The sequence below is a fragment of the Protopterus annectens genome, chromosome 4.part0 (genome assembly GCF_019279795.1).
Source record: "Protopterus annectens isolate FY-2018-M chromosome 4.part0, PAN1.0, whole genome shotgun sequence".
Classification (NCBI taxonomy): Eukaryota; Metazoa; Chordata; order Ceratodontiformes; family Protopteridae; genus Protopterus; species Protopterus annectens.
The window spans coordinates 579,947,656-579,974,827 of record NC_056733.1 but is presented as its reverse complement, the minus strand read 5'-3'; the positions used below and the strand labels follow the sequence as shown (position 1 = coordinate 579,974,827).

At 43.6% G+C, this 27,172-nt stretch overlaps 1 protein-coding gene across 2 annotated transcripts in view; it reads left to right on the top strand.

Annotated features, from left to right (window-relative positions):
• The window catches only part of UBE3B (ubiquitin protein ligase E3B), a 2,006,489-nt gene that overhangs the window by 1,846,954 nt on the left and 132,363 nt on the right, over window positions 1-27,172 (top strand). For both annotated transcript variants that reach the window (XM_044068510.1, XM_044068511.1), the window contains exon 26: window positions 13,153-13,264. In XM_044068510.1, the coding sequence (XP_043924445.1) occupies window positions 13,153-13,264 (112 nt within the window). The remainder of the gene's footprint in view (window positions 1-13,152; window positions 13,265-27,172) is intronic.

Genomic DNA, 27,172 nt, shown 5'->3' with positions numbered 1-27,172 from the left:
GTTCAGCAGTATCCATATTTATGGGGACATGATAAAATGAAGTATTTAGGAATATGGATTAAAAATGATTCTGGTATGGCAGCTAAGGATATGTGGGAAGGGATTAAACAAAAGATAATACAAAAGTGAGAAAATGTAAGCTCCGATCTGATGATGTTAATCTTCATTCTTTACTTACTAATGGGTATCCGTTCCGTCCTTGGAACCAAATCAGCCGTTATAACAAGTTCGCGCCAGCCAAAAAACTCTTGAGCTAAGCTTACCCGTAGTGCCCCTCTCTCTCTCATCTCAGATCTCGTTTGCCACGTATAATATCAGGACACATCATGCCAGCTCTCAAGCTAAGTGACTTAAAATTTATACTTCCTTTGAAATAATTTTTCACCACTTTTTGTGAATTTCTATCTTCTTAGTAGTCGTTTAGAGTTTGCTATGCATTGCTTTCTGTTTGAGTGCTTCTGTCTGATTCTTTACTAAGTTTTTGGTATTCTTCGTACCATTTTTTGTACAGGCTTTCCTTACCTCTGTGGTAATCTGTAATATCATTGCTGGTATTCCCTACCCCACATCTCTTTTTACCTGTTGGGTACTTCTTATTTACCATAGTTGGTAATCAAATAAAAAAAAAATAATTGGTCCTTCTTTTTCGTAATTGCGTGTGTGTATCCATGACTGTGTTTTGTATATTATTTAACAAGATTTTTCATTATTATTGACAGTGGCTGATAAAAAAGGAACAACAGGCTTTAAGCAATATGGTCAGTGTAACAGGAAAATGCCGAATTCTGATGGACATTTGTCCTGTGTTTATTGTCTTGGGTACAGCATCTAAAATTTAATCCTCCATGCGACTTATGTAAGGGCTTTAGCGCCTGTACCTTGACAGAAAGGATAAATAAATTGATGTTCAAAGGTCTCCTAAAAACTCCTTTCTCAGAGGCTGTATCTGAAGCAGAGGGCTCATCCTCTCCTAAAAAAGAACATAAAAAGAAGAGTCAGTCCGTACCTTCCTCTCCATATGTTCATAGGTTGGTACTAGGCTATCGGCCCTAGGGCCTATACAAGCCTAACCATAACAATTCCCTGGCTATTTCTTCCCACACTATTTACTTCCCTGGACCCCTGTCTAGCAGGGCAACTGACTTGATCCCTGGGGTGAATTTCCTTTCTCTCATCCAATCGTCAAGGTTCCTTTTGAAGAGGGCCAAGGAGGCTTTCTGCTTGACATGTATGGGCAGTCTATTCCAGAGTCTGAGGAGTCTGTGGGTCAGGAACCTATCCCTCCATCATGTTTTGTTTATTGTGATGACAAAGTTTAGATCCCTGGAGCATGTGGCTCTGAGGGATTGGGATTTGTTCAAGTGTAGCATGCCCAACAGCTCTGGGTTTGAGATGGCCTTGTATGTTAAGCAGAGATCGCCTCTGAGTAGACGATATACTACAGAGTATAGCTGGAGTTTTTTAAAGTGGTCAGCAGAGGGAATCTGCTTTAGGCCTCTGATTCTTTTAGTGAGGTATTTCTGTGGCCTTTCCAGTTTTGCAGGTGTCTTGAGAGGTACATACCAAATGGGGCATTGTATTCTGTAATGGGTCTAATGAGGGATGAGTACAGTGGTACAATGACCTCCTTTTTCTGAATGAAAAGCCCTTAGTGATGAGGTGCACCACATAGAAGGATTTCCTGACTGTTGTGGCAATCTGGTTATCGAAGGTCAGACCACTGTCCACCTGTGTCCCTAAGTCTCTTATCACATTTTCAGTGTTCAGTGCACTGCCACCTATGTGGGAATTCATGGGTACATGTTTTTTCCCAAAGGGGATAACTATACATTTCTTGGCATTGAGCTTGAGCCCATGCCAGTGACTCTAAATCTGCTAAATCTCTGACGGAACCGAAGGCAAACGTTCCTAAATTAACTCCTGTAATCTCGGCACCAGGGCCTTAAACCCTTTCTATGGTACTGTTTTCAGCACCAAGACATCAAATGTCTACTACGGTACCGTCCTTGGCACCAGTGCCTCTAACACCTAATACGGTGCTGCTCGTGATTACGGAACCATCCAAAACTTCTACTCCTGCTACAGTACCAAAAGTAGTTTCCCCAATTCAGGTCACTACCCCCCCCCCCTACACAACTTGTCGGTCCTTTGACCACAGTGCCGAAGGGTGAAATAATACCCCGGACCCAATACTCCCCATCTACAGACCCCTTTTTTGGACAACAGTGCAGTCCTTTCCTAGAACACCACAAGTCTCCATCGGGGATGTCGACCCACTCCTCCAGGAGCCTTTCGGAATTTGATGTAGTGAGACTAGTGGAGCAGCTCTTGGCGACCAGAGGAATTCCAGCTCCTTCTAAATCCTCCCTCCCACCCGGAGCCAAGGAATTTTCTCCACAGACTCCAACATATATTCCTTCTTTGACCTCCTTGGCGGTATCAGAGCCCTCTATGCCGATGCCTATCCCGGTACCAGCTTCTACTGTTCCAGTGGTAGACCTTGCCATGGCTGTGGAGTCTACCCTATGGTCCTCCACTCACTCGGAGCCAAGCCATCCTCGGCATCATGACTGGTCTGTTGGCACCATGATCCATAGTATGGCACCTATTTTTCTATGGTGCCGTCTACTACGGTTCCACTTGTCTTGGCGGCACCGAGTCTTCTCATGGCTCCTTCCCTGGGGGGGGTGGGCTCATCAGAGCGTGGTGTGAACCTGGTCCCCGAGGTTGTCTTTCTTGGTTCTAGGCTCCCATCCCTCTTTGGGCGGGCCTGCTTTCCATGTGATGGAGAGAGCACTTGCCTCTGCAGGTTCACAGCTGGTTCCTTCGGAGCCGGAGTGCTCTCTCTCTCTCTCTATATATATATATATATATATATATATATATATATATGTTCTCTGAACTGACAGACTACTACTACAGGACACTGAGCACAGGAACCTCAAGTTACCCTTCCACAAGGTACCCACTCTTTGGAGTCCTCTTTAGATGCTGCCACTGAGGAGGTACCCCATAAAAGATCATGCAAGAGGAAGCAAGTGGATTCCCCCGAAGAATCCTTTACTGAAGATACAGAGTACGATGAAGGGGAAGGGTCCCCACTGTCGCCCCCTGAGGATATCTCCTTTGGAGACATACTGGAAATCTTAAAGCAGTGGGGAGACTGGAAGCCCACCAACCCTTCCTCTGAAGAGTCTGTATTCTTGCAGGCTTTCCATGCTCAACCCTCTGCTTCCTGGGTGACCCTGCCTGCAGATGACCTAGTTCAGCTCATCGTGCAGCGCAGTTGGAGGAATCCTGACTCCATTGAACCTGTTGCCCAGAGACCAGACAAAATTCTCTCTCCGCCTGAGGGCAACCCACTTTGGTCCAAAGGCTTACCAGTAGACGCTGTGGTGGCGGCCACTAGGAAAGAGCTTGCCGAGGAAAGCCCTACTGTCCATCCTCCAAACAAGGAGTCTCAGGTGATAGACAGGTTAGGGAAGCAGGTATATTCTCTATCGACCTTTGCCATTCGGTCCTTGAATTATTTGGCACATTTTACCCGTATTCTGAGAGACCTAATCTTGGAACTCTCGGAAACCCAAGCAGGAGCAGTTTCTGATGAGGTACGTAACAATGTTGCCTCACAGCTTGCCACTTTGTACTCCATATCTAATTCGTCCATGTGGTTGATTTCTCATACTACCGAAGGGGCGGCTAGAGCTGCGGGTGCAGACGTTGTCATGAGGCGTCACACCTGGATGCACCTATGTGATTTTGCAGATCTCTTTAAGTCTTCCTTTCTCAGTGCTCCCATGGAAGCCTCTTCTCTTTTTGACCCAAAGGTAAAAGACACATTAGCCAGGTATGAAAAGGACGGAAAGACCCTGTCTGTTGTGGGCATGCATTTTTCCACCCCCCCCAATGATCCTACTCTAGGGATCAGAGGAGTGGAAAGATGTGGTACAAGAAATCCCAGGGTCCCTTCCGTGACACATGTGGTGAGTTTACCCCCAGGGCAGAGGGGGAAACCCATCTGGAAGACACCCCTGCAGAGGCAGAGGGGGTCCATGTAGTCAGGGATCCAGAGATTCTTTCTCTGGACAGCCCTATCACCGTTCCTGAGGAGCAGCCCAACTGCTTACCTCTGGAAGCAGTAGGGGGACTGTTTTCTCTGCACCACCTTGCCTGGCAATCCATAACCACAGATTCTTGGGTGCAGACGATAATTACCAGAGTTTATCTCATTCCTTTCAATCTTTACTCAAGGCTGCTAAGGCATATTCCCGATGTCCCACCCAGTCAACGGGAAGCAGCAGCTCAAGAAATTCAAAAGCTGCTTCTAAAAAGAGTTATCCAACTAGTCCCACCAGACCAGATAGAGTCCGGATTTTACTCAAGGTTCTTTTTAGTGCCAAAAAAGACAGGGGACTGGAGGTCAATCTTGGACCTCAGCATCCTAAACAAATTTGTAAGACAAACAAAATTCTGGATGGTCACAGTTCAGTCTATCCTCCCATTTCTAGAGAAAGACAATTGGATGTGCTTGATAGATCTCCAGGATGTGTATTACCACATTAAAATGGACAAGTGCTCCAGGAGATTCCTCTGCTTCTTGCAGGGAGTCAATCACTACCAATTCCAAGGGCTGCCCTTTGGTCTCTGTATGGCCCCCAGAGTGTTCTCCAAAAGCATGGCAATGGTAACAGCTCACTTGAGACTGCAAGGATTTTGGGTGTTTCCGTATTTAGACGATTGGCTCCTTATCGCCCCTACCAAGCATCTACTGGTTACAGCTTTACATTACACCCTAAAGCTAGCAAAATCCTTAGGGATCTCAATAAATGTAGAAAAATGCAAGTTGACTCCTACTCAGAAATCTGGAATTCATAGGGGCAACTTTTGACACTCAGTCTTGCCTAGTCTCCCTTCCACTTCACAGATTAGAAAGACTAATGTCTCAACTCCGGGTGATACTCTCTCAGAACAAGATGTCAGCTCGGGCAGGATTTCAACTACTAGGATCAATGGCAGCATTGATTACTATAGTTCCCCTAGCAAGACTACACATCAGGCTCCTACAGTGGCATTTACTAACACAGTGGTCTCTCACTTTTTTAATTTCTCCAAATCTTTTGAATTTCTAATGCCGTGACGGGAATGGACCCCATTCCTAAGTCAAAGTATGATTAAAGTTCATGAAATTAGTATTGTTTCACTCTTTGATGTCAGCCAAAAGTGCTCTTTGCATCACCTATAATGTACCCAGTAATGACTCCTCATGTAATTCGTGCAGATTTACATGTATTGGTAGCGTACCTAAATAAGATTTTAGGCTCTTTTTTATAAGACCAGTTGCTCCTACTACTAGTGGAACTATTTGGGTACATTTCTTCCACATTGCTCTCATTTCTGTTTGCAAATCCTGATATTTTGTAACTTCTCTGTGCGCAGGACACTGTAGTCACTGGGTGTGGTGATTTCAATGATCAGTGCTATATTTGTCTTTTTCTTGTACCACTATGTCTGTTTTTCTAGCATCTATCTTTTGAACTGTTGGTAATGGATGATCCATGTGATGTAGACTTCTTCATTTTCTATGATGCTTTGTAGCTCATGTTTCCAGTGTTTTTCAGCCACTTCAACCCCATAATGTTTGCACAATCATCAGTGCCTTTCAGTATACAGTCCTTCTGCCATTAGTATGTCACAACCAGCAACTAGGTGTGCGACAGTTTCCAATTCTGTTTTACAAAACCTGCATTTGTCTACATGTTCAATGGAAAATGTAAACCAACGTGTATGTAGCCCACTATCTTGTGCCACCAATATTAACCTTCCATCTCTCTGTTTGAATTCACCTCTCCTTAACCATTCCTGCGTTCATTCCTGATCAACATGAGGTTCTTCCAGAAGTTTTCTATACTTGTAACTATATTTATGCATTTTCCACATTTCCTGCCTTTTCATCTGATCCTTCACCTTATATTCTTTCTTTTGTTTTTTGGCACATTCAGTTGCTGCCTGATTTTTTATCTACTTCTGGTTTGATTTCCATTCCTGCTTGATGCCGATATGCTTCTGCTAAGTTAAGCAGGGAAGTCATCTTAGATTTATTCTCCTCATATTTCAAAACTTTCACTATGTTTGGGTCTCGTGAGGACAGCAGATGTGTGTGGAGTCCCATGACTGCAGATCTGTACATGTAATCAATTCCAAAGAGGCCCATCCCTCCTTCGGAACAGGGAATATATAGTCTTGGTATGCACTGATTTTTATAAATCATTTGGTGAGTGTGAAGCATCCTTCTAATTTTAATATCGAATCTATCCAACACGTTTTGGGGCCAATCAATCACTCCAAAACTGAAAGTTAGGACAGGAAGACCAAATTGGTTTATAGCTTGGGTTTTGTTCCTAAATATCATTGCTGTTTTCAGGATTAATTTAAGTCTTTTAAAATATTCCTTACTAAGTTTTACTTGCATTTATTCTTGTTTTATTGCTGATCCTTCATCAGTTCCCAAGTATTGGGTTCAGAGGTGTGTACTAGGCTAATGGCCCTGGAGCCTTTACAAGCCTAGCCCATAGGATTACCCTGGCATCATGCCACCCGACCATAGTTCCCAGGGCCTCTGTCGAGTAGAGCCACTGCAGTGATCCCTGGGGTGAATTTTCTATTTCCCATCCACTCATCAAGATTCCTCTTGAAGAGGGCCAGTGAGGTGCTCTGTTTGACATTTATGGGAAGTCTATTCCATAGCATGGGCAGTCTCTGGGTTATGAACCTGTCCCTCCAATACGTTCTGTTGATTGTGGTAATGAGGTTAAGGTCTGTGGAGCATGTGGTGCAGAGGGATTTCTTTAGATGTAGCTTTTCTAACAGAGCTGGGTCAGACATGGCTTTGTAAGTCAAGTAGAGATCGCCTCTAAGTAGGCGGTATGAGACAGAATAGTCAAGTTTTTTGAGTCTGTCCATATAGGACAAATGTTTAAGGCCTAGGACCCTCTTTGTGAGGTACTTTTGTGGCCTCTCCAGTTGTTGCAGGTGTGTAGTGAGGTATATGCCAAATGGGGCATTGTACTTGATGATTGGCCTAATGAGAGAAGAGTAGAGGGAGACAATGACCTCTTTCTTCTTGGATGCAAAACTCTCAGTAATGAGATGTGCCACATAGAAGGACTTTCTGACCACAGTGACAATGTGGTGGTCAAAAGAGAGGTTGCTGTCAACCTGTGTTCCCAGATCTCTTATAATGCCATCTGTGTTAAGTGGACTACCATCGATGTGGTAATTCAAGGGAACCAGGTTTTCCCAAGGGGGGTGACACATTTTTTGGCATTGAGCTTAAGGGCATGGTTCTGAAACCAGTTGTTGGTGTCAGTGAGGCCTTTCTGTAGGATGTCAACAGCACTTAAGGAGTTAATAATGGCTCCCAACTTGCAATCGTCTGTGAACTTTGTCAGCCAGAGTCCCTTCGTGTTGGCCTGGACTTCTAAGAAGTCGATACCAAACAGGAGAGGACCCAGGACCGATCCTTGTGGGACTCCACTCGTGACTGGTTGGCAGTCTGACTTGGAGTCAGCTACTTTCACACTGTGGGTTCTATCTGTGAGCCAATTTGCCACCCATCTAGTGATATAGGGGTTGATGCCTAGCTTAGTGAGCTTTTCTATGATTCCTGAGTGGGGAATGGTATTAAAGGCCTTGGCCAAATCAAGGTAGGCTGTATGAACCATCTTGCCTTCATCCACAGCTCTGGTAACTGACTCAAAGAAGTCGACCAAGTTGAGCAGGCATGATCTACCCTTCACAAAACCAATCTGTGTGGGATCCAGAGTTTGGACATTCCCTTTATCCTTGTGTGTTAGGTCCATGATGATGCATTCCATAGCGTTGCATATCAGACTTGTCAGGCTAATGGCACCATAGTTCCCAGGGTCTGTAGTTGCTCCTCCTTTGTGGAGAGGGATGACTGTAGCAATGCACTATTCAGTAGAGACAAAGCCTGAGGTGAGGCTGTGATTGAACAGGGTACACAGGTGAGGTGCCATTTCACTCTGTAGTTCATGTAGAACACAGCCAGGGGATATCATCAGGTCCCATGGAAGCTGTATTCTTGGCCTTGGACAGTGCTGTTTTAACCTGTGCAACAGTAATACTGGGTACCTGGCAATCTACTGGTATTATGATTGGTCCTTTGGAGGGGCAGTAAAGTTGGCACTGAATCTGTCGGCCAGTATATTGGCAATATCCATTGGCTCTGTATAGGAGGTACCAGTGTGCAGTAGCTCAGAGCAAATCTTGGTATTGCCGTGGAGATTCTTTACATAACTATAGAAGGCCTTGTGGTTGTCTTTACTATCTGCTGCAGTTCTGTTTTCATAGCTAGCCTTAGAGGATTTGGTGAGGGATCTCAATTTTTTGTTGAGGCTGATAAGGGAGATTTTCCAGTATTAAGGACTTCACCTTATTCTGTTGTAGAGTTTGTTTATGGTAGGGGGCCACCAGATTGGCTTCCTTTTTTTGGAGAGCATCTTGGTTCTATTGGGTATGGCGAGATCCATGCATTTGTGTACGTGTTTGTACACTGCATTGATGTATGATTCAGCACTCATGCAACTATTCTCCATTTGCATGGGTGCCATGAAGTTAGCCACCTCTGTTTTTAGAGTTCAAAGTTAGCTTTGGAGAAGTTTTTCATGGTGGTTACCTTTGCGGGGGAGGGGGGGGGTATTTCCAAGGTGATTAGTTTGTGGTCAGATCTAACCAGGGAGGAGTTGTCTGTTGGTATAGAGCAACAGTCGCCCATGTTAGTAATGACCAGGTCAAGGATGTTGCTACCTCTAGTGGGGGGTAAGAACGAGCTAGTCCAGGGCATTGAAATTAATGAATTCCAGGAAACGTTGGGCAAGTGTATTGATACACGAGTAGTTTTCCCAGTTAATGGAGAGGTAGTTGAAGTTGCCCAGTATGAGAGTGTTAGGTTGGACCCTAATATTCTCCAGGGTGATTAGGAACGTGGAGTGTGTGTCTTGGGACATGGTTGGGGACCTATAACAGGCTACGACCTGAATCGCTGTCGTACCCAGTGTTAGCTGCATCTGAAGTATCTCTGATGTGTTATGGTGGGCTACCAGTCTGGAGGTGTGCGCATCCTTTATGAATATGGAAACACCAATGCTTTTGGAGCTTCAGTACAAGTTTTGGGGCCCAAAGGTGTGGAATGAGTTATAGCCTGGTAGTGCAGGGGTGCTTTCTGCCACCTTGAACCAGATCTCTGTTACAGCACAAGTGTCGATGTTCTCCATTTTAAGAAGTGCTTTGATCAACTGCATTTTGAGATTTAGACTTCTAGCATTGAGCAGCATGACCCTCAAATTGCATTTGTTTGTAGCTGTTATGGTGGAAATTTGGTCTTTGCAACACTGCCTAAAAAGTCACTGTAGGGATGACAAGAGCCTTGGCCAGTATCCGTAAGTCCAGGGGTGACAGATGCAGGCCATCTTTGGCAAATCATTGAGGTCTGTCAGTCATGTCATCCCAGGCAGACAGATACTGGGTCCCCTTAGAATGTCACTCCCTCTTGCTCAGTGGTCCCCTTTGACTCATCCTATGTCCTTTCAGATCTACATAACAAATCGATGCAAACAAGACTTATTTTGGTGGATGAAGCCGGGAAAAGACCTATGGAGTCATCCTTTCTCCCCCTGTCAACCCAAGGCCATAGTGACCACTGATGCTTCCCTGATTGGGGGGGGGGGGGCACTTTCAGGGAAAGACAGTCCAAGGCACTTGGTCCCCCATGGAGAACAATTTGCATATCAATGTTCTAGAACTGAGGGCAGTGCTGCTAGCATTGCAAGTATTCCAATCTGTCCTCCCATCAGGGACAATTGCTATCCAGTTGGACAACATGTCTGTAGTCTGGTATATCAGCAAACAAGGGGTAACCAATTCCTACCCGTTGTGTCAGGGAAACCATGAGAATTTGGCAATGGGCGATATCTTCCAACCGCTTTCTGATAGCAATGCACACTCCTGGGGATTCCAATGTGATTGCAGACAAACTGAGCAGATGCATTCTCCTGCCTCACGAGTGGTTCCCTCAACCCTGTCATAATGGCGAAGATCTTCATTCTCTGGGGCAAGCCTTGCTGTGATCTATTCGCATCCCCCACAAACCACAAATGCAGCAGCTATTTTGCTCTAATTCCCCCGCAGGGGGAGTCCCCAAGGGATGCTCTAGTACATGATTGGCCCACGGGACTTCTTTATGCCTTCCCTCCCCTTCCTCTGATCCTACAATTTCCAAAGAAAGCTTTTCGGTTGAGAAGCAAAGTAATCCTCATTGCACCCTATTGGCCCCAACAAGTTTGGTTTCCCTTCCTTTGGCCTCACCTAGTACACCAACCATGGATTCTGGATCCAACTCTGGAATTGCTGTCACACCCACAAGGGTTGATACATCCAAACATATCGAGTCTCAAGCTGACAGCTTGGTTCCTCCACTTCCAGCAATTGCCAGGCATAGTAATCTATCCTCCGCTGTACGCAACATTCTTATGGCTTCCCATAAAACATCCACCAGGCAACTTTATCTCAGCAAGTGGAAAAGATTCATAATTTGGTCTCAAGAGAAGGGACTAGACCCCTTTTCAGCTTTGCTTATCGAATCTTCTCCATTCCGGAATGGCAGCTTCAGCTATTTGAGTTCACCTGGCTGCTATCTCTAACTTCCACAATGGTTTCCAGGACTCATCCTTGATTTCTCACCATCTCTGTAAAACCATTTTGAAAGGTGTCACGCACATTAGACCACCCTTCAAGGAGCCAATTGAACCTTGGAATTTGACACTATTTCTGCAGTCCTCAACTTGTCCCCCTTTTGAACCTGCTGCCACTTGCGATATAAAATTTTTATATTGGAAAACTTTATTCTTGGTAGCTATTACCTCAGCAAGGCAAATGTCTGAGTTGTACGCCTTGTGCGTAAAACATCCTTACATGGTTTTCCATAAAGACAGAGTGTCACTATGGACTAATCCCACCTTCTTACCCAAGGTTATTGGTTGACCTGCCAGTTTTTTTCCAACTGTTTCTAACAAAGGAGAATATTCCCTGCATTTACTTGATGTGCATAGGCAAATGTGTTTCTACTTGGATAAGACTAAATCACTACGAAAATCTGACCAATTATTCATATCCTTCTCAAGACCAAAACTGGGAAAATCTGTTTCCAAATTGACTCTAAATGGTTGAGAGATTGTATTTGCTTTATCTGCCAACAAAACAAAGTTCTTCTACCAGCTAAGGTCAAACCACATTCAACCAGATCAATTGCGACATCTGTTGCCTTCCATGTAAGAGCTTCCATGGATGACATTTGCGCAACAGCAACATGGGCTACCCCTCATACCTTTATCACTCATTACAAAGTGGATTTGGACTCCAGGGGGAGAACCTCCTTTAGTTCAGTGGTGCTCAGGAATAGCCTTCCATAGGGCCTCCCAGGAAATAAAGTAGCTAGGGACTCTGTCCCATCAGTAATAAATGAATGAAGATTAACAACATCAGATAAAGAAGCTATGTTCTTACCATAATGTTCCATCTGTGCTGTTGATCATTCATTCATTACATCCCACCTGCCAGTACCCCTCCGAAATACTCCTGGATGTTCAGATTTGGTCCTACCTTATGATAGGGAATTTGCTCAGGTAAAGCCTCCGCTTTGTCTCTTATTTTCTTATGGGCAAACTCGATCTGAGGTGATAGAGAGAAGAGCACTATGGGTAAGCTTAGCTTGAGAGTTTTTTTGGCTGGCGCGAGCTTGTTATAAAGGCCGACTCGGTTCCGAGGACTGAACCGATACCCATCAGTAATGAATGAACGAAGATCAACAACACAGATGGAATGTTATGGTAAGAACATAACTTCTTTTTATATGGATATTGATAAGATACAAACAGTTAAAACGTTTTTAGTCCCTGTGGTCTTATACACAGGTCACAGTTTCTAGGAGAGTTTGACATTCAAGTTATTATGGTGAGTCAACCCTACCTCATTTTTGACAAGGACAGAGTTTTGTTGAGAATGAATCCTTCTTTTATGCCTTAGTGATCTTGAGTTTAGCTTAAGATAGACTATTAATTTCCCACTTTTCTTTCCTGAACCAAAGAACGAGAGAGAGGATTCTTCACATTCAAGATATCCCCAGGCAGCTCAAATACTACCTAGGTAAAGTTCAAGCCTTCAGGAAAGCTGAGCAGCTGTTTGTCTGCTATGAAAGTAAGAGGAAAGGACAATCAGTATCAAAGCAGATTATTTCCAGATAGTTGTCTCAAGCTATTGCCTTGTGTTGGATTCGCCATAGTAAGCAACTTCCAGGCAGGGTTAGGGCCCTTTCCATAAGGGCTTTTTATTTTTTTCAATGGCTTTTTTGAAAAAGAGTGGGCTCTAAAAGTATTCTAGAGGCAGCAACTTGGTCCTCTGAACATACTTTTACAAAGCACTACAAATTAGATTCCTTTTCCAGGTCCATAACAGGTTTTCCAAGAGTGTCTGGATACTAAATTTATTTTTCTTCCTCCCTTCTTAGTTTCTAAGCTATGGTAATCTACTGAAATAGTTTAGGGTACTGCAGCAGTGATCTAAATGTTGAAGATAGTACAGTTGTGTAGGTAAACTTACTACAACAGTAGATGTTTCAAAAGATCAGTTTGCAGTAGCCACCCCTTCCTCCAGCCCCCTTATTTTGGCTGTTTTCTTTTTGTATTGCCAGGGTGTGGTTGTGTAGACCCTTGTGTTTATAGTTTACTGGTGGGTTTGTTTCTTAGCATGATCTTTTCAGAGCTCTTGCCTCCTTTTTTTCTTGGCAAGAAAGCTCTGGCTAAATTAATGTTCCAGCTGTCTTTATATAAAGTGGCCCCTCTCAAGCTAATGACAGAGCATGGGTAATGCACCCTTAAGTTTTGAAAACTGGACCCTAATAGCTTAGGCTACTACAGCAGTGATCTATTAAAACATCTGCTTGTTATTGTAAGTTTACTTAACACAACTGTACTTTCTTCGTCATTAGAGTGTCTTAATGGCTTCATTATGCATTGCTTAGTCATAAAGTTACTCCACATGTTTTATAACTCACTTTTGATTCTTTTTCTAATTTTACAGAAAGCATACTGTGTACTACGGTGGCTTCCATGGAAGTCACAGAGTTATTATTTGGCTGTGGGATATTCTGTCTAATGATTTCACACCTGAAGAGAGAGCAATGTTTCTTAAGGTAGGTGTGCTATTAAAGCTTTTGAAATCCCATCTCCTCCAGAGGAAGCTTGGCTTTGTAAAAGTAAAGTAGTTTGAATTTTGAAAGTAGACTATAATACTTCAGCATCTGCATTTGCTTTTTGATTATGCTGCCATTCTTAATATTTCAGCATATATTGGAGATTGTAAGACCTAGTTATGCATATGTTAAGGATCACTGCATCTGGAAATAATGTTTATGTGATGGAAGAAAGATGTGAAGGCTTGTGACAGTCTTCTGCTCAGATCTTTCAGCAGTTGTACTATCCCCCATATGTTGCTTGGTTAGATATTTTGCATTGTGGTTGTTAGAAAGCAGCCTAAGAAAGCATAGCATGTTCCTTTCTCAGTTTTTGCCACCTATATTAAATAAGATCACTGTATTTAACTTTTGTTAGACTGTCATTTATTTGAGGCTCTGTCAGATGTTAAGCATATCTAGAATGTTACTTTTGTCCAAAAAAATTAAGTTACATTTTTTTGTTTGTTTAGCTTTTAGAAATGCTATCCCCCTATCGCTGAAAATCACTAAAAAGTGTTTTTGTGGCCATTAAATTTCTCATAAAGGCTGCTATCTACAGTGCTTGTTTTGTGTTACTTTTAGCAAAAAATTACATAGAGGTGCAAAACATTTACTATTTTTATGAAATTATTAAATATTTCTTTTGTAACACATGCAACTTCTATTTTCTGTGATTACATTTTTTTAAGAAAGCTAAACATCCTGTTCTAGAAGAAAGGAAAGGCAGAGCAACTTCTTCAAAGCCTTTATACAAGTGGAGTGGAGAGAGACTATAGACTCTCTGCAGGGGCAAACTGCAGACATTATTAGTGAATCATTCCCTTACCTTATGACAAGTTCGTGTTTGTTGACCTACTCTAATATGTAAAGCTTGCTGTCTTTCCTGTAATCTCTCTTCACTACCTGTGGGTGACATTTGATTATCTTCCCAAGACAGGTGTTTTTAGTAATGAATAGCTGGAACAGGAAATGTTTCTGGGGCAGTCTTTTTTGGAAAAAGAAATAAAAATATTGGAAGTCTCAAACTGTTGAAACTTTTCCATCTTTTGAAAGAAAATGTTCATTCATAGACAATCCTCAGATGCCTGGAATGGGCAGCACTTTTGTTCTGTAATCTGTTCCAATTTGGGCTCTGGAGGTCTGTTTTTCTGCTGCGTCCTTTTCTTTTGATTTGCCTGCTGCTTTTTGAGAAGAACCTGGGGCCCAGTTTTTGTAAGGAGATGTCTGCTAATTAACTGAAATATACAAGAAAGGGGACAACCTACTCTTGTTTTTATTTAGCTGTCTGTCTTGTCTTTCTTTCTCGCTCTCTTTCTGTCTAGACCTTTTTCTGACAAAGCTTGGGAGCACTGCCTGGTTAAGTGACTTGGTCAGAGTCACACAGGCAAATAGAGGCTGATGGAATCAAACCCTGGACAGCAAGAAGCAGCTTATTAGCAGCTCATGGCATAATCCTGTGCGCTCCCAGACCCCAGGACAGAATATACAGATGTTGGATGCTTATACCTCAGATGTCTGAGGCTCCTCTGAGTATAGATTACATGACAACAGCACAAGAACATTTCCTTTTAATTCACAGTAAGGCAACATTGTTAAGATTAATCCTAAATCCTCAGCCTCTGACAAAAAAAAAATGCCACCTTCCTTAGATTCAAAAGAAGGACATGATTATTATTGTCTCCTTTGGAGAAACTCTTAATCATATGAATTTTTTTATTAATTATGTAGATAACCACTAAGCCAATCCCTTGTTGAGTGGTCAGTCCCACTAGTCCAGTGGCTTCCTTTCAGGGAAGTCCCAAGGTGGTATTTAACTGAGAAGAACTTGGCCAGTGCACCAGGGAGATTTCCATACTCTTTTTGATAAGTACCTTGGAATCCTTTACATCCACCCAAGCAACCACCAACTCAGGAAAATTGGATCTTGGTTTAACATCTTATCCAAAGGAGAACAGCACACTCAAGAGTGCACTACTTCCCATTATGCAGTATGCCATCCCCTTGGAAGAGGTATGTCCTTATGCAGTATGCCACCCCCTTGGAAAAGGTATGTCAAGCTCCTGGAAAGTATTAACAACAGTCAGAGTATCCTTTTGGAATGTTGTTAAGGATGTATCCTAAGAACCTAATGGTCAATCACTAGAGCCAAAGAAATTGGGATGCTTACTTTATAGAGTCATAGAAGAGCATTTAGTTTATTTAGAAACCAAGCAACAGACACTATTGTGACAGAGCTAAACTTCCAAAAAAAGTCCAGCATCACACCTGCACTAACTTCAGCTGCTAGCCTGGCTCCATGGTGTAAAGGGATGGAACCCTGACTCTGACTCAGAAGACTGGTGTTTAAGTAGTTGCCCTGGCAGTGGAAGAATCAGACAGGAAGGGAGGAGTAGGAGAGATGAGGAATATCGCACTTTCTCTCCTGGCAGGTAGTGGTAGGATTTGTGTGCACTCAGTGGCACAGTGTTTGATGTGATTTCCCTGGTAGAGACTGGGAAAGCAGCTGCTTATGCCTCATGGGGGGGGGGGGGGGGCAGGGTTGCTTAGAGGGAATGCCCCTGTGGAAGTGGGGGGACAGCCTTCACAGACAGCCCACTGCACTTACCTCTCTGTTTCCTAGCTAGGTGCATGGAAGCTGGGTGAAGAACAAGAAAAAGCCTCAAACCACCCCATTAACTGTGTGAATAATGTCAGGTTGACCCTTGCCCCAGTGATAAGGGAAAAAAATTGGCCTGTTGGTCACAGTTAAGGCAAAGAGTCGCAAAGAAAAAAAAACTTAAGCTGCTGACAAAGAGAGTAGCATTAAGCTGAGGAAAAAGGTTAATTTCTCTGCCACACTTGAGATAAGAGTATTAAGTTACCAGACTTACATGGTACAGTACCAGTTTAACATTCTGAAACAAAAGATTTTGATTAAGACCTAGCTTATTTTTTTCCTGAAAAATAAAGTTACAGAACGCACTCAAAGTAGATTTCCATATAGTCAGAATTCGATACGACATTGTTGGTACCTTTCCTGGGTAAGCTGCTTTCTCGCTCAGTTATTCAGTACTTTGCATGGTTGATAACAGAGCTCTGGCAAAGCCATCCTTTTTGGTACCTTGTCTGAGTAGACGTTGTGAAAAAACTGTAATAAGGTGGCAGAATATTATATAGCATTTCTAAGGGCATTAAAGATGGACTAGCTGTGTTGGAGATTTATCAGATGAATAAAAATGTGTGTGTGTATACTAGAGATGATGTTGTCCTTCCCATTTTGCTTCACTGATGGGTTATGGATCTGATCCTTGGATCCGACTCGGCCACCTTCTACAGACTTCAGCTTCCAGGCTCAAGCTCCTCCCTTACCCATAATCCTCTGCTCTTAGCTCAGCCTCCTCACTAGATCTCATTTGCCGCCAGTAGGTTCAGACGTGATTCCAGTGCTCCAAGCAAATAAGTAGTTATTTCAACTTCTTATTTTTAAAAATTATGTACTTTGGCCCTTCTTTTTCTTTAACAAAAAAAAAACTTTCCTTTTTTAGTAGTTTTTGTTTTTTCTTCTTCAGATGGAAAAGCCAACAGAATTCAAACAGTGTGCTCAATGTGACAGGAAGATTCCATACTCTTACGCACATTGTAACTGTGTTTATTGTTTAGGACTGGCGCACTTGGATTCCCCTTACAAAATTTGTAAAGGTTTCAATCTTCGAGCCATCCAAGAAAAGAAAAATAAGCTGATTCTGATCAGGAGCTCAACCCTCCTCTAAAGATTCGCAGGGTTCCAAGGCTAATAAGCACCACCATAAGGACTCTAGGGCATCTTCATAGTCTCCTGCAAAGCTTCCAAAAGAGTTGGATCCAAGAATGTCAGCACCGAGATCTATGTCAGCTTCTTTGGCTCCGATAGACTTGATGGCTGTGAGTGAGCTTTCTCCTGGACCGGAATTTTCCAAGTTGGCTCTGATTTCTCCATCTTGCCATATCACCTCAACTGCTTCTTCAGATCCTACCAGATCAGATCCAGACTCTCGATCAGCTCCAGAAATCCCAGGATCCAGAGTCTAGGATTCGGTTGCCCAGGAGGTCCATCAGATCCATGTCTTCCACGATGCCAATGAAGATACTTCAAAGTCCTAGGCACTCAGGACCTTTTTCAGTGGCTTCTTCCAGATCCTCTAGAAGCCTATACTATGACGTGGACAAAATGATTAGGTTCATTATCAAGGCTCGGATCCAAATGGGGGTAATTCCAGCTCCATCCCCTTGTGGATCTGAAAGTGTCCCTGTCACTTCATTTTCTCCTCCTACGATCTGAGTAGCGGTTTTTGAGCCCCAGGTCAGCAGTCTCCCGAGGGATTCAGGGTTGGATCAGATGACCTTTGCTTCCTCAATGCCGACTGTGACCTTGACTACCTCTGCTCCAAGATCCTCTGATCAGAGTGAGTCCCAGATCCGTGATGTCACAGCCGGATCCAATGGGCGATATTCAGCTCTGGTGTTGTTGGATCTTTTCCTCCCCCTTGGAGTTTCAGCCGTCGACAGTATGGGTCAGGTTCTGTCTGCAAGCTGAGGTTCTGGGGGTGCTCCTGCCTACTTCTTGGGAGACGCCAGCCCTGAAGGAGTGGGAGAGGGTATCTCTGGGACCTTCAGCTTTCCGGGTTTTGGAAAAGGGCTTCTCTGCAGACAGAACACTGGACCCTTTGATTTCTGCTCCTCCCTGTGTTCCTGCATCGGATCTGGGTCTTCAACCTTCCATTTCTGTACCAGAGCCCGCCTCTAAGGACCTCTAGACCCTTCCACCTGAGGTGGCCCCTTCCTCTTCCAACTCCTCACCTGAATATCCCATGGAGGAGATCCCAAGTAAGAGCATGTGCAAGAGGAGGCACTTGGACTCCCCTGTGGAGTCCCTTACTGAGGATACGGACTGACACGAGGGAGAGGGATCTCCCAAAATCACCACTGGACAGTGTCCCCTTTGCAGACATCTTAGAAATTTGAAAGTAAAAAGATGGCTGATTATCCAAAAACCCTTCTTTGGAGGAATCTGTAGTCCTGAAGGCCCTCAAGCCGGCCCGTCTACATCTTGGGTAGTCCCCCCTGGCAGACGCTCTTATAGAACTTGTCGTCCATTGGGCCTGGAAGGAGATGGACACCATAGAGTCTGTACCAAAGCGCCCAGACAAAGTCCATTCTCCCCTGAGGATTGAACCATTTTGAGTAAGGGCATCCCGGCTGATGCTATGGTGGTGACAGCAGCTACAAAGGAGAAGCTCGCACAACATAACTTGTATTGCTCACCTGCTGAACAGGGAGTCCAAAGCATTGGATATGTTCGGGAAGTGCACCTTCACTTCTGCGATTTATCGCTTAGAGTGCTTAATTACTTGGCACATTTTATTCACCTACAGAGAGACCTGGTTAAGGAACTCTTGAGTGCATGCCTAAGGAGGGGCTTGATGAGGTTTCTCTGAAGCTGATCAGCCTTTACTTCCCTGACAAAGTCTTCCATGAGGGTCATTTCCCATTTAGCAGAAGGATCCTCAAGGGCAGCCAGCACCAGCATTGTGATACATAGACATGCATGGATGAGGCTTTGTGACTTTGCTGAGCCCTTTAATACATCTTTTGTCAGCACCCGTTTTGATGGTTCTTTGTTTGGATCATCAGTTAAGGACACAGTGACCCGCATCGAGCAAGAAGGTAAGATCTTGTCTGGCAATGGGGATCAAGTTTTACACCCCTCAATGAACCTACTCAGGGAATCAAAGAGGGGCTAAGAAGACTTGATTCAGGATGTCCCAAGGTTCTTTTCTTGATCAAAGCAGAGAGAACTCCTCCAGAGGTGGCAGAGGGGGCTTTAATGGGAGATGCTGCCCTAAAGGCAGAGGGGGCCCACAAAACCAGGACTTTAGGGAACCCTTTGCTGACAAGCCCTTTCAGCGCTGCCCAACTGTCAAGTTCTGGAGGCAGTCAGGGGCCTTTTTTCCTTGCACCCAGGTGCCTAGGCCCAAATAACGACAAATGCTTGGGTGCAAAGCATAATATCCAGAGACTACTACAGTCCCTTTTTTCTAACTCCTCCAAAAATTCAAAAGGTGCTACTACATTCCCTTTTCTGTAATCTATCCAAAAGTTCAAAAGAAAATCCCTGATGTTCCATCCAGCCAGAGGGGGTTGGTAGCTCTAGCAATCAAAAAATGACTTCAAAAGAGAGTCATCCAAGAGATCTGAGTTGAGCAAAAAGGGTCTGGAACTTACTGCCATTTTTATTTTGGTGCCAAAGAAAACGGGACCTGCAGCCTATCGTAAACCTAAGCAAGCTCAATTTATATGTAAAGAAAAAGAAGTTCCAGATGGTGATGGCTCAGTCTACCCTTCTGTTACTAAGGAGAGATGATTGGAAGTGCTGTGTGGACTTGAAGGATGCATACTATCTCATCAAAATACAGATGCTCCAGAAGTCACCTGCACTTCTGCATGAGAGCCAATGACTTCCAATTCAGAGCCCTGCCCTTTGGTCTCACCACAGCCCCGTGGGTATTTACCAAATGCATGGCAGTGGTCACAGCTCAAAATCTGACTGCAAGGGTTTCAGGTATTCCCATATCTAGACAATTGGCTCCTAACTCTCCCCACCCAACATCAACTGTCTCAAGCTAGGGACTATCTCTGCCGGGTATTCAACTTTCTAGGCATCACCATAATTCCAGAAAAGTCACAAAAATTGCCGGTACAAGCTTTTGAATTCATCGACCTGCCAGATTGATTCTGTGGGCCCTGGGATATATAGCGGCTGTTGTAATCTTGGTACCTTTAGCCAGATACTATATGCTCCTTCTACAATAGACACTATCTGTTCAATGGTCAATTCCACATCAGTCTCTATCTGTTCCTGTCAGGTTGACCAATATCTGCAGAAATCATCTAGACGGGTAGATTCATTCGGACCTGTAGGTTGGCAGACCGTTCAGCCTTCCCCCTTCCAATACCCACCGTGACCACGGATGCTTTCCACCCAGAGTGGGGGGGGGGGGCATTTTGAGGGGAAGATGGTCCAAGGCATGTGGACTCACCTAGAGACCAAATTGCATATCAGTGTCCTGGAGATGAGAGCTGTCCTTCTCTCGTTGCAAGCCTTCAGGATGCTCTCCCTGTGAGGACCATTGTGATTCGCACTTACAACATGTCAGTATTCCGATATATCAACAAGCAAGGAAGAACCCGTTCATACTTACTGTGCAGAGAGGCTGTGAGGGTTTGGGAATGGGTGATCTCTTCACACCACTTTCTACTTGCAATACATTTACTGGGGAAATCCAGCATATTGGCAGACAAGGCTCAGCAGGTTCATTCTGATTTCATGACTGGTCCCTCAATCAGACAGTAATGAACAAGATATTCAACCATTGGGGTCACCCCTGCTACGGCCTGTTTGCATCCCCTCACAACAACAAGTGCAGCAGTTATTTCACTCGGACCCCTCCTTAAGAGAGTTCCCCGAGAGAGATGCTGTAGTCCATGATTGGCCCCCAGTCTCCTTTATGCTTACCCCCCTCTACCACTGATCCCAAAATTTCTTCAGAAAGCCAAATGGTTGAAGAGCACTGTGATCCTCATTGCCCCTTTTTGGCCTCATCAGATTTGGTTCCCCTTCCTCTGGTCTCACCTGAGATATTCTGCATGGATACTGGAACCCAAACCGGAATTCCTCACTCACCCCACGCTAGGACTCCACCCACACCTCCACTCACTCAAGTTAACTGCTTGGTTTCTCCAGTTCCCATGATTGCCAGAGGGTCCAGGTTTTCCTCACCAGTCAAAGCGATCATTCTAGCTTCCCAGAATGCATTCACCAAGAAAGTATATAAAAGCAAGTGGAAAAGATTCTCTATTTTGGCTGATAATCACCACACTGATCCTTTCTCAGCTCGTGTTTCTTCAATCCTTTCATTTCTTGAGTCTTTATTTAAAGAAGTTTATAGTTTTGTGACTATTAAGCTCCAGTTAGCTGCCGTATCCAATTTTCATTCAGGACTACCTTCGGGATCTTTTGCTTCAACCAGGTTATGTAAAGCCTTTACGAAAGGTGTTTTTCTTCTCAGACCTCCAATCAAGAACCCAACTCCTTCATGGGATCTGACTGTCATCATGCAAGGTTTGACTCAAAATGCCTTTGAACTGGCTGGTGATTGTGACTTGAAATATTCATCCTGGAAGTCTGCTGCTGTTCTTCGTTTCACTGTTGCAGTCATCACATTTGGGTTATCCCTGCCAGGGTAGCCCTCGGCTGGCCCGAATACCAGAGGCTTATTATTTCTGCGTCGGTTGCTGTCACTTCAGGACTGACATCAGGTTGTCGGTAGTATAAAGTAAGGCAGCCGACACCATTTACATAAGTCTTTCTTGCAGTGGAGCCTGAAGCAGAAGCAGTTCGCATGAGTACTGGTTGGCCGCTACCTGAGTTTCGTCTACTGAATTAAAGTTGAAGTCTTCTAAAGCTAAATACCTCATTGGGGATCCCTTTTTCTTGCAGTAAGTGATGTCAGAAAAAGTTAATATTTATCTCGACTGTGGAAAGAAAATGCCACAAAGGGACTTTCATTCTTACTGTGTCACTTGTTTAGGCCCAGACCATGACATCCCTCCTTTGTCGCTTCTGTGCTTTGTTCAACTCCAGAACTATCTGTCGTCGGGTCATTATTGTAGCTAGATATTTTCACTTATTCCGATACAGCTTTGGTAAGCCATCCGACAGCAGATCTTCCAAAAAAATGTAAAGATAAAGACAGAGACAGACCACACATGTCCAAACCTAACGATGATGCTTCCGTTAAGCCAGTCATCAGTTCTCCAGTCCTCAGTGACGCGCTTTTGCAGACCCTGATGCCCGCTTCTTCGTATTCACAGGCCACTACCGAGACTCATTTGGAGTCCGGTATGCCGCAAAACTCTTCTTTGACTAAGGATCCTGCAGTTGTCTTTACCTTGGATGGGTCTGGAGCCGATGAGCAGGCACCAGCTTCCGAGGAAGTCCTTTGTACTACCGATTCTCGACACAAACCGGCGTCTTCTTTCGTGACTACCGTTCTTTCAAAAATGACTGAGTTTCTTAGGCCCAGGGTACAAAACACACCCAAGAAACTGACGACCCAATCTCAGGCACCTGCTTCCTTGCCTCAAATGCTTAAAATGGCGGAAGACCTTATCATGCTGATCAGGGGAAGCCAAGCTACCTCCTCCAAAAGGAAAAAAGATCTGTCCCCTTTAGTTTTGTCTGAACAAGAGTCTTATGACTCTAATGCATCTGAATATAAAGACATGCAACCCCTCTCTACTTATGAGGATTCTGATGCAGAGGATTCCATCCCTTCAGCCTCTCCCCCAGAGGATTTTTCCTTTGGGGAAACCCTTCATACCTTAAGGGAGCATTTCCAATGGGACAGTCAAGACTACCCTCAGTCTAAAAAGAGACTTGGGGAATTCTTAGATCTTCCACAGCACAGACCCTTGGCCATCCCCCCAGTCCTGGATGTTGTGGAGGATATTTTCCTGTAATCCAGCTTGACTCCTGAGACCCTCCCTCCTGCACCCAGAAAACCAGGCAGGTACTATAGAGTCCCTGACTCTCACAAATTTATTTTTAAAAATCCTACTGCTGACCCTGAGGTAATTTCTCAAGGGCCTAAAGGGATTAAAGCAACCTCTGCTAAGAATCCCACCCCCTCAGATAGGGATTCCCGAGCACTAGACAGATGGGGTAAAAAAGTATATACCTTAGCTACTCTTGCTATCAGGGCACTAAATTGTCAGTTCCATATGTTAAAATTTCAGCAACTTACCCTGGAACTCCTCAAACAAAAAAATGTCTTCCTTTCCTGCTTGGGCAGAATCTAAAGAATTACAAGATTTAATGCATTCTGCAAGTCAAGTAACTAAACACACCTTGCACTGTGGTTTTGATGCCCTAGAAGCTTCTTGCAGGGCAGCACACACTGGAAGTGTCTTTAGAAGGCATGCATGGCTTAAGGAACAGCCCCTGCCAGATCATGTCAAATCTAAATTGTTGTATGCCCCCTTGCACAAAGACAACTTATTTGGCACTAAGGCAGAAGAGGTCTTAAAACAGATGGAAGAAAAAGCAAAATCTATGCAAACAGTTAAGGATTTCTTACAGGTCCAGCCACCCAGGTTCAGCAGGCATTGTCCCACCAAACACTGGTTCTTTCCTGCTCCCACTAAACCGGTCCAGCCCCCAGGGAACAGACCCCCCCAGACAGCAGTCACAGAAAATGCAGAGATCTAAGCAGTGGACTACCTCCACTTCAAAACCAGGTAGTTCTAAGCCACCCCCTTATGGTAAGAACTCACAATGATTCACCTCCCTCACCCCCCTCCCTCTGCCCACCTTCACTTACCCCTAGGAGAAAAACTCTCCTTTCATGCAAGCAGCTGGGCCACCATTACCAACGACCACTGGGTTCTGAATATAGTGTCTCAGGGATACAAATTTTCCTTCCACACCCTTCCAACCCCAGAAGGGTTCCCAGATCTACCTCCAAACCAGTGGGCAGAGGCTCAAAAGCAAATCCTTTCCCTGCTTTTTATGAGGGCAGTAGATCACATTCCTGCAGAACAGAAAGGCCAAGGTTTCTATTCCAGACTTTTTCTGGTGCCCAGAAAAGAGGGCACCTGGCACCCCATCATCGATCTATCCATTCTAAACACCTTCCTGGTGATCCCAAAATTCAAAATGCTCACCCTACCCATGCTCTCCAAGGATGCTTGGCTAGCCCCCCTAGATTTAAAAGAGACCTAGCTCCACATTCCTATCAGGGAATCATGTAGGAAATATCTCTGTTTCAGGGCAGGATCTCAGCACTTTCAGTTCTCTGTGCTTCCCTTTGGCTTATCTACTGCTCCCAGAGTTTTCACAAAATATCTGGCTCCAGACATTGCCTTTTGCAGACAAAGGAATATCCAGATTTACCCATACTTAGATGACTGCCTTATTCAAGCAGACAGCCAGGAAAGCTGCTCAAGCACCTGGCCTTTGTAAAGACCGCACTAACCTCCCTGGGGTACACAATCAACAAAAAGAAATCCAGTTGCCCACCAAAAGGATTATCTTCTTGGGAGCAAGCCTGGACACAGCATCCAAGATGGCATTCCTTACCCCCAGAAAAATAATTTTCCTGACAGCCTACTTCTCCCAACTAGCCACCAGACCCCAGTTATCTGCAAGAAAGATCCTGCAAGCTCTGGGGTTCATGGCATCTTGCATACTACTCATTCCATATGCCAGACTGCATATGAGGAAACTTCAGTGGTACCTAAAAAGCCTTTGGTGTCAACACTCTCAAGGTCTGGAGACTCTTATAGCTATAATTCCTCTTGCCTCAGAAAAGATTTTCTTTGGTGGGCAACAGCATGCTCCCACAACAAGGGCTGCCTTTCTCACCCCCCCTGCCGCCCCGACCCTCACCACAGAAGCATCAGACTATGCTTGGGGTGCACACCTGGACAGCAGGTGCATACAGGGCCAATGGAACCCACAGCAAATCCTTCTGCACATCAACCAAAAAGAGATGATGGCCGTCCAACACTCCTTGATAGCTTTCAAACCCCTTTTCTCCCCAGAGGCTCTCCTGATCAAAACAGACAACACTACTGTGATGTGGTATATCAACAAGCAGGGAGGGACTCACTCCTACCTTCTATGCAGGCTGGTCATGACGCTTTGGCACACATCCTCTGCAATGCAACTGCACCTGTTAGCACAATTCCTACCAGCTTCCCAGCTTCTCTCAACTCTCTCGCAGACCAATTTACTCATTCACTCCGGATCAGCTCAGAAAAAGCTGCCTGCTTAATTCCACCATAGGAACAGTGCAGCCTGAGCTCATTTTCATAAAATCCATTTCTAATGCCACACAGAAAACAAATGTTCATAACACTTTAGCTATAAGAGCTAGACTAAAAATGTAAATGCAAAAGTTGTTCAGCAGATACTGACCTTTCCAACATTGTAAATGTTGATAGTGTGTATCAAAGTCATTATTACATATTTGGCAAGCAATGCTGATATTGTGCATATTTTTTACCTTTTTGGAAAAGCAGATCACAATATCTTGGTCAGTGCACCATGTAGACCCATACAATTTGTATTTAATTTGTTTGCATGAATGTCAGCTTTAAAATGATACTTTACCATTACTGTGTGATGCTCCTTTATGGAGATATTCACATAATATGATTAATATAATATTTCTCATAATTGATAAACAAAGCGTAATATCTCATCAGCTGTAACAGACAGAGGCTGCATATCAGTGTAGAAGTTGTGTGTCTCAATGTCAGCTTCAAAATGATGCTTCATTTGTGTCATCACCATGCTTCCTTGCAAAGATATGGGCATAATAATGAGAAGTATTGGAACTGCATAATTTTCATAATCCTACAAGACTAAACAAACTGTGATATCTGTAAATGTGTACACTGCACAGACACATTTCTTTTACCATGTTGTAAGGAGTAACACTGTCTTCAAAATGAAGTATTACTTGGCACACTGACATGTTCCCTTGCAAAGTTATTTACCAAAATATGAAAAAAATCCTAATTTCCATAACCTAAGTCTGAAACCAACTTCAATATCTGTACATGTGTACAACATACAGACCCAGTTATTTTACCATGTTGTAAGGAGTAACACTGTCTTCAAAGTGAGGTATTCCTTGGCACACTAACATGTTCCCTTGTAAAGTTATTTACCAGATTATGAAAAAAAAATCATAATTTCCATAACTTAAGTTCATAGGTTAGTACTAGGCTATCGGCCCTAGGGCCTATACAAGCCTAGCCATAATAATTCCCTGGATATTTCTTCCCACAATATTTTCTTTCCTGGACCCCTGTCTAACAGGGCGATTGACATGATCCCAGGGGTGAATTTACTATCTCCCATCCAATCATCAAGGTTCCTTTTGAAGAGGGCCCTGCTTGTCCGAAACAAACTTTGATATCTGTACATGTGTACAACATACAGACCCAATTCTTTTACTATATTGTAAGGAGTAATACTGTCTTCAAAATGAGATATTTCTTAGCACATTGACATGCTCCCTTGCAAAGTTATGTTCCAAAATATGAAAAAAAATTATAATTTTCAGAGCCTAGGTCATAAACAAACTTTGATATCTGTATATATGTGCAGCATACAGGCAGTTTTTTTATCATGTTGTAAGGAGTAACACTGTCTTCAAAATGAGGTATCATTTGGCATGTGTACATGCTCCCTGGCATTATTTACCAAAATATTTTAAAAAAATCATAATTTCCAAAACCTAAGACCTACATAAAGTGTGATAGCTGAGCATGTGTACAGAATACATACACCAGTTATTTTATCATGTTGTAAGGACTAATATCGTCTTCAAAAGGAGGTATAATTTGGCACAATTACATGCTCCCTAGCAAATGTATTTACCAAAATATGAAAAAAAATCATAATTTCCATAACCAAAGTCCTAAAGAAAATATGATAGCTGTACAATTGTCCTGCATACAGCACACCTCTTTTTCCATCCTGAAACTAATAATACTCTCTTCAAAATGAGGTATGTATTACCCTGATGACATGCTCTCTGATAAAGTTTAGCGCAATATGAAAAAATATCATAATTCTCATAACCATAGTCCCAAACAAACTGATATCTGGACATGTGTACGGCATACAGATACAGTTCTTTTTATATATTGCAAGTGCTAATACGGTCTTAAAATGAGCTACTACTTAGCATACTGACATGTTCCCTGACAAAGTTATTCACCAAATTTGAACCAATGTCATCATTCTCATAACAGAAGTCCTAAACATAATGTGCT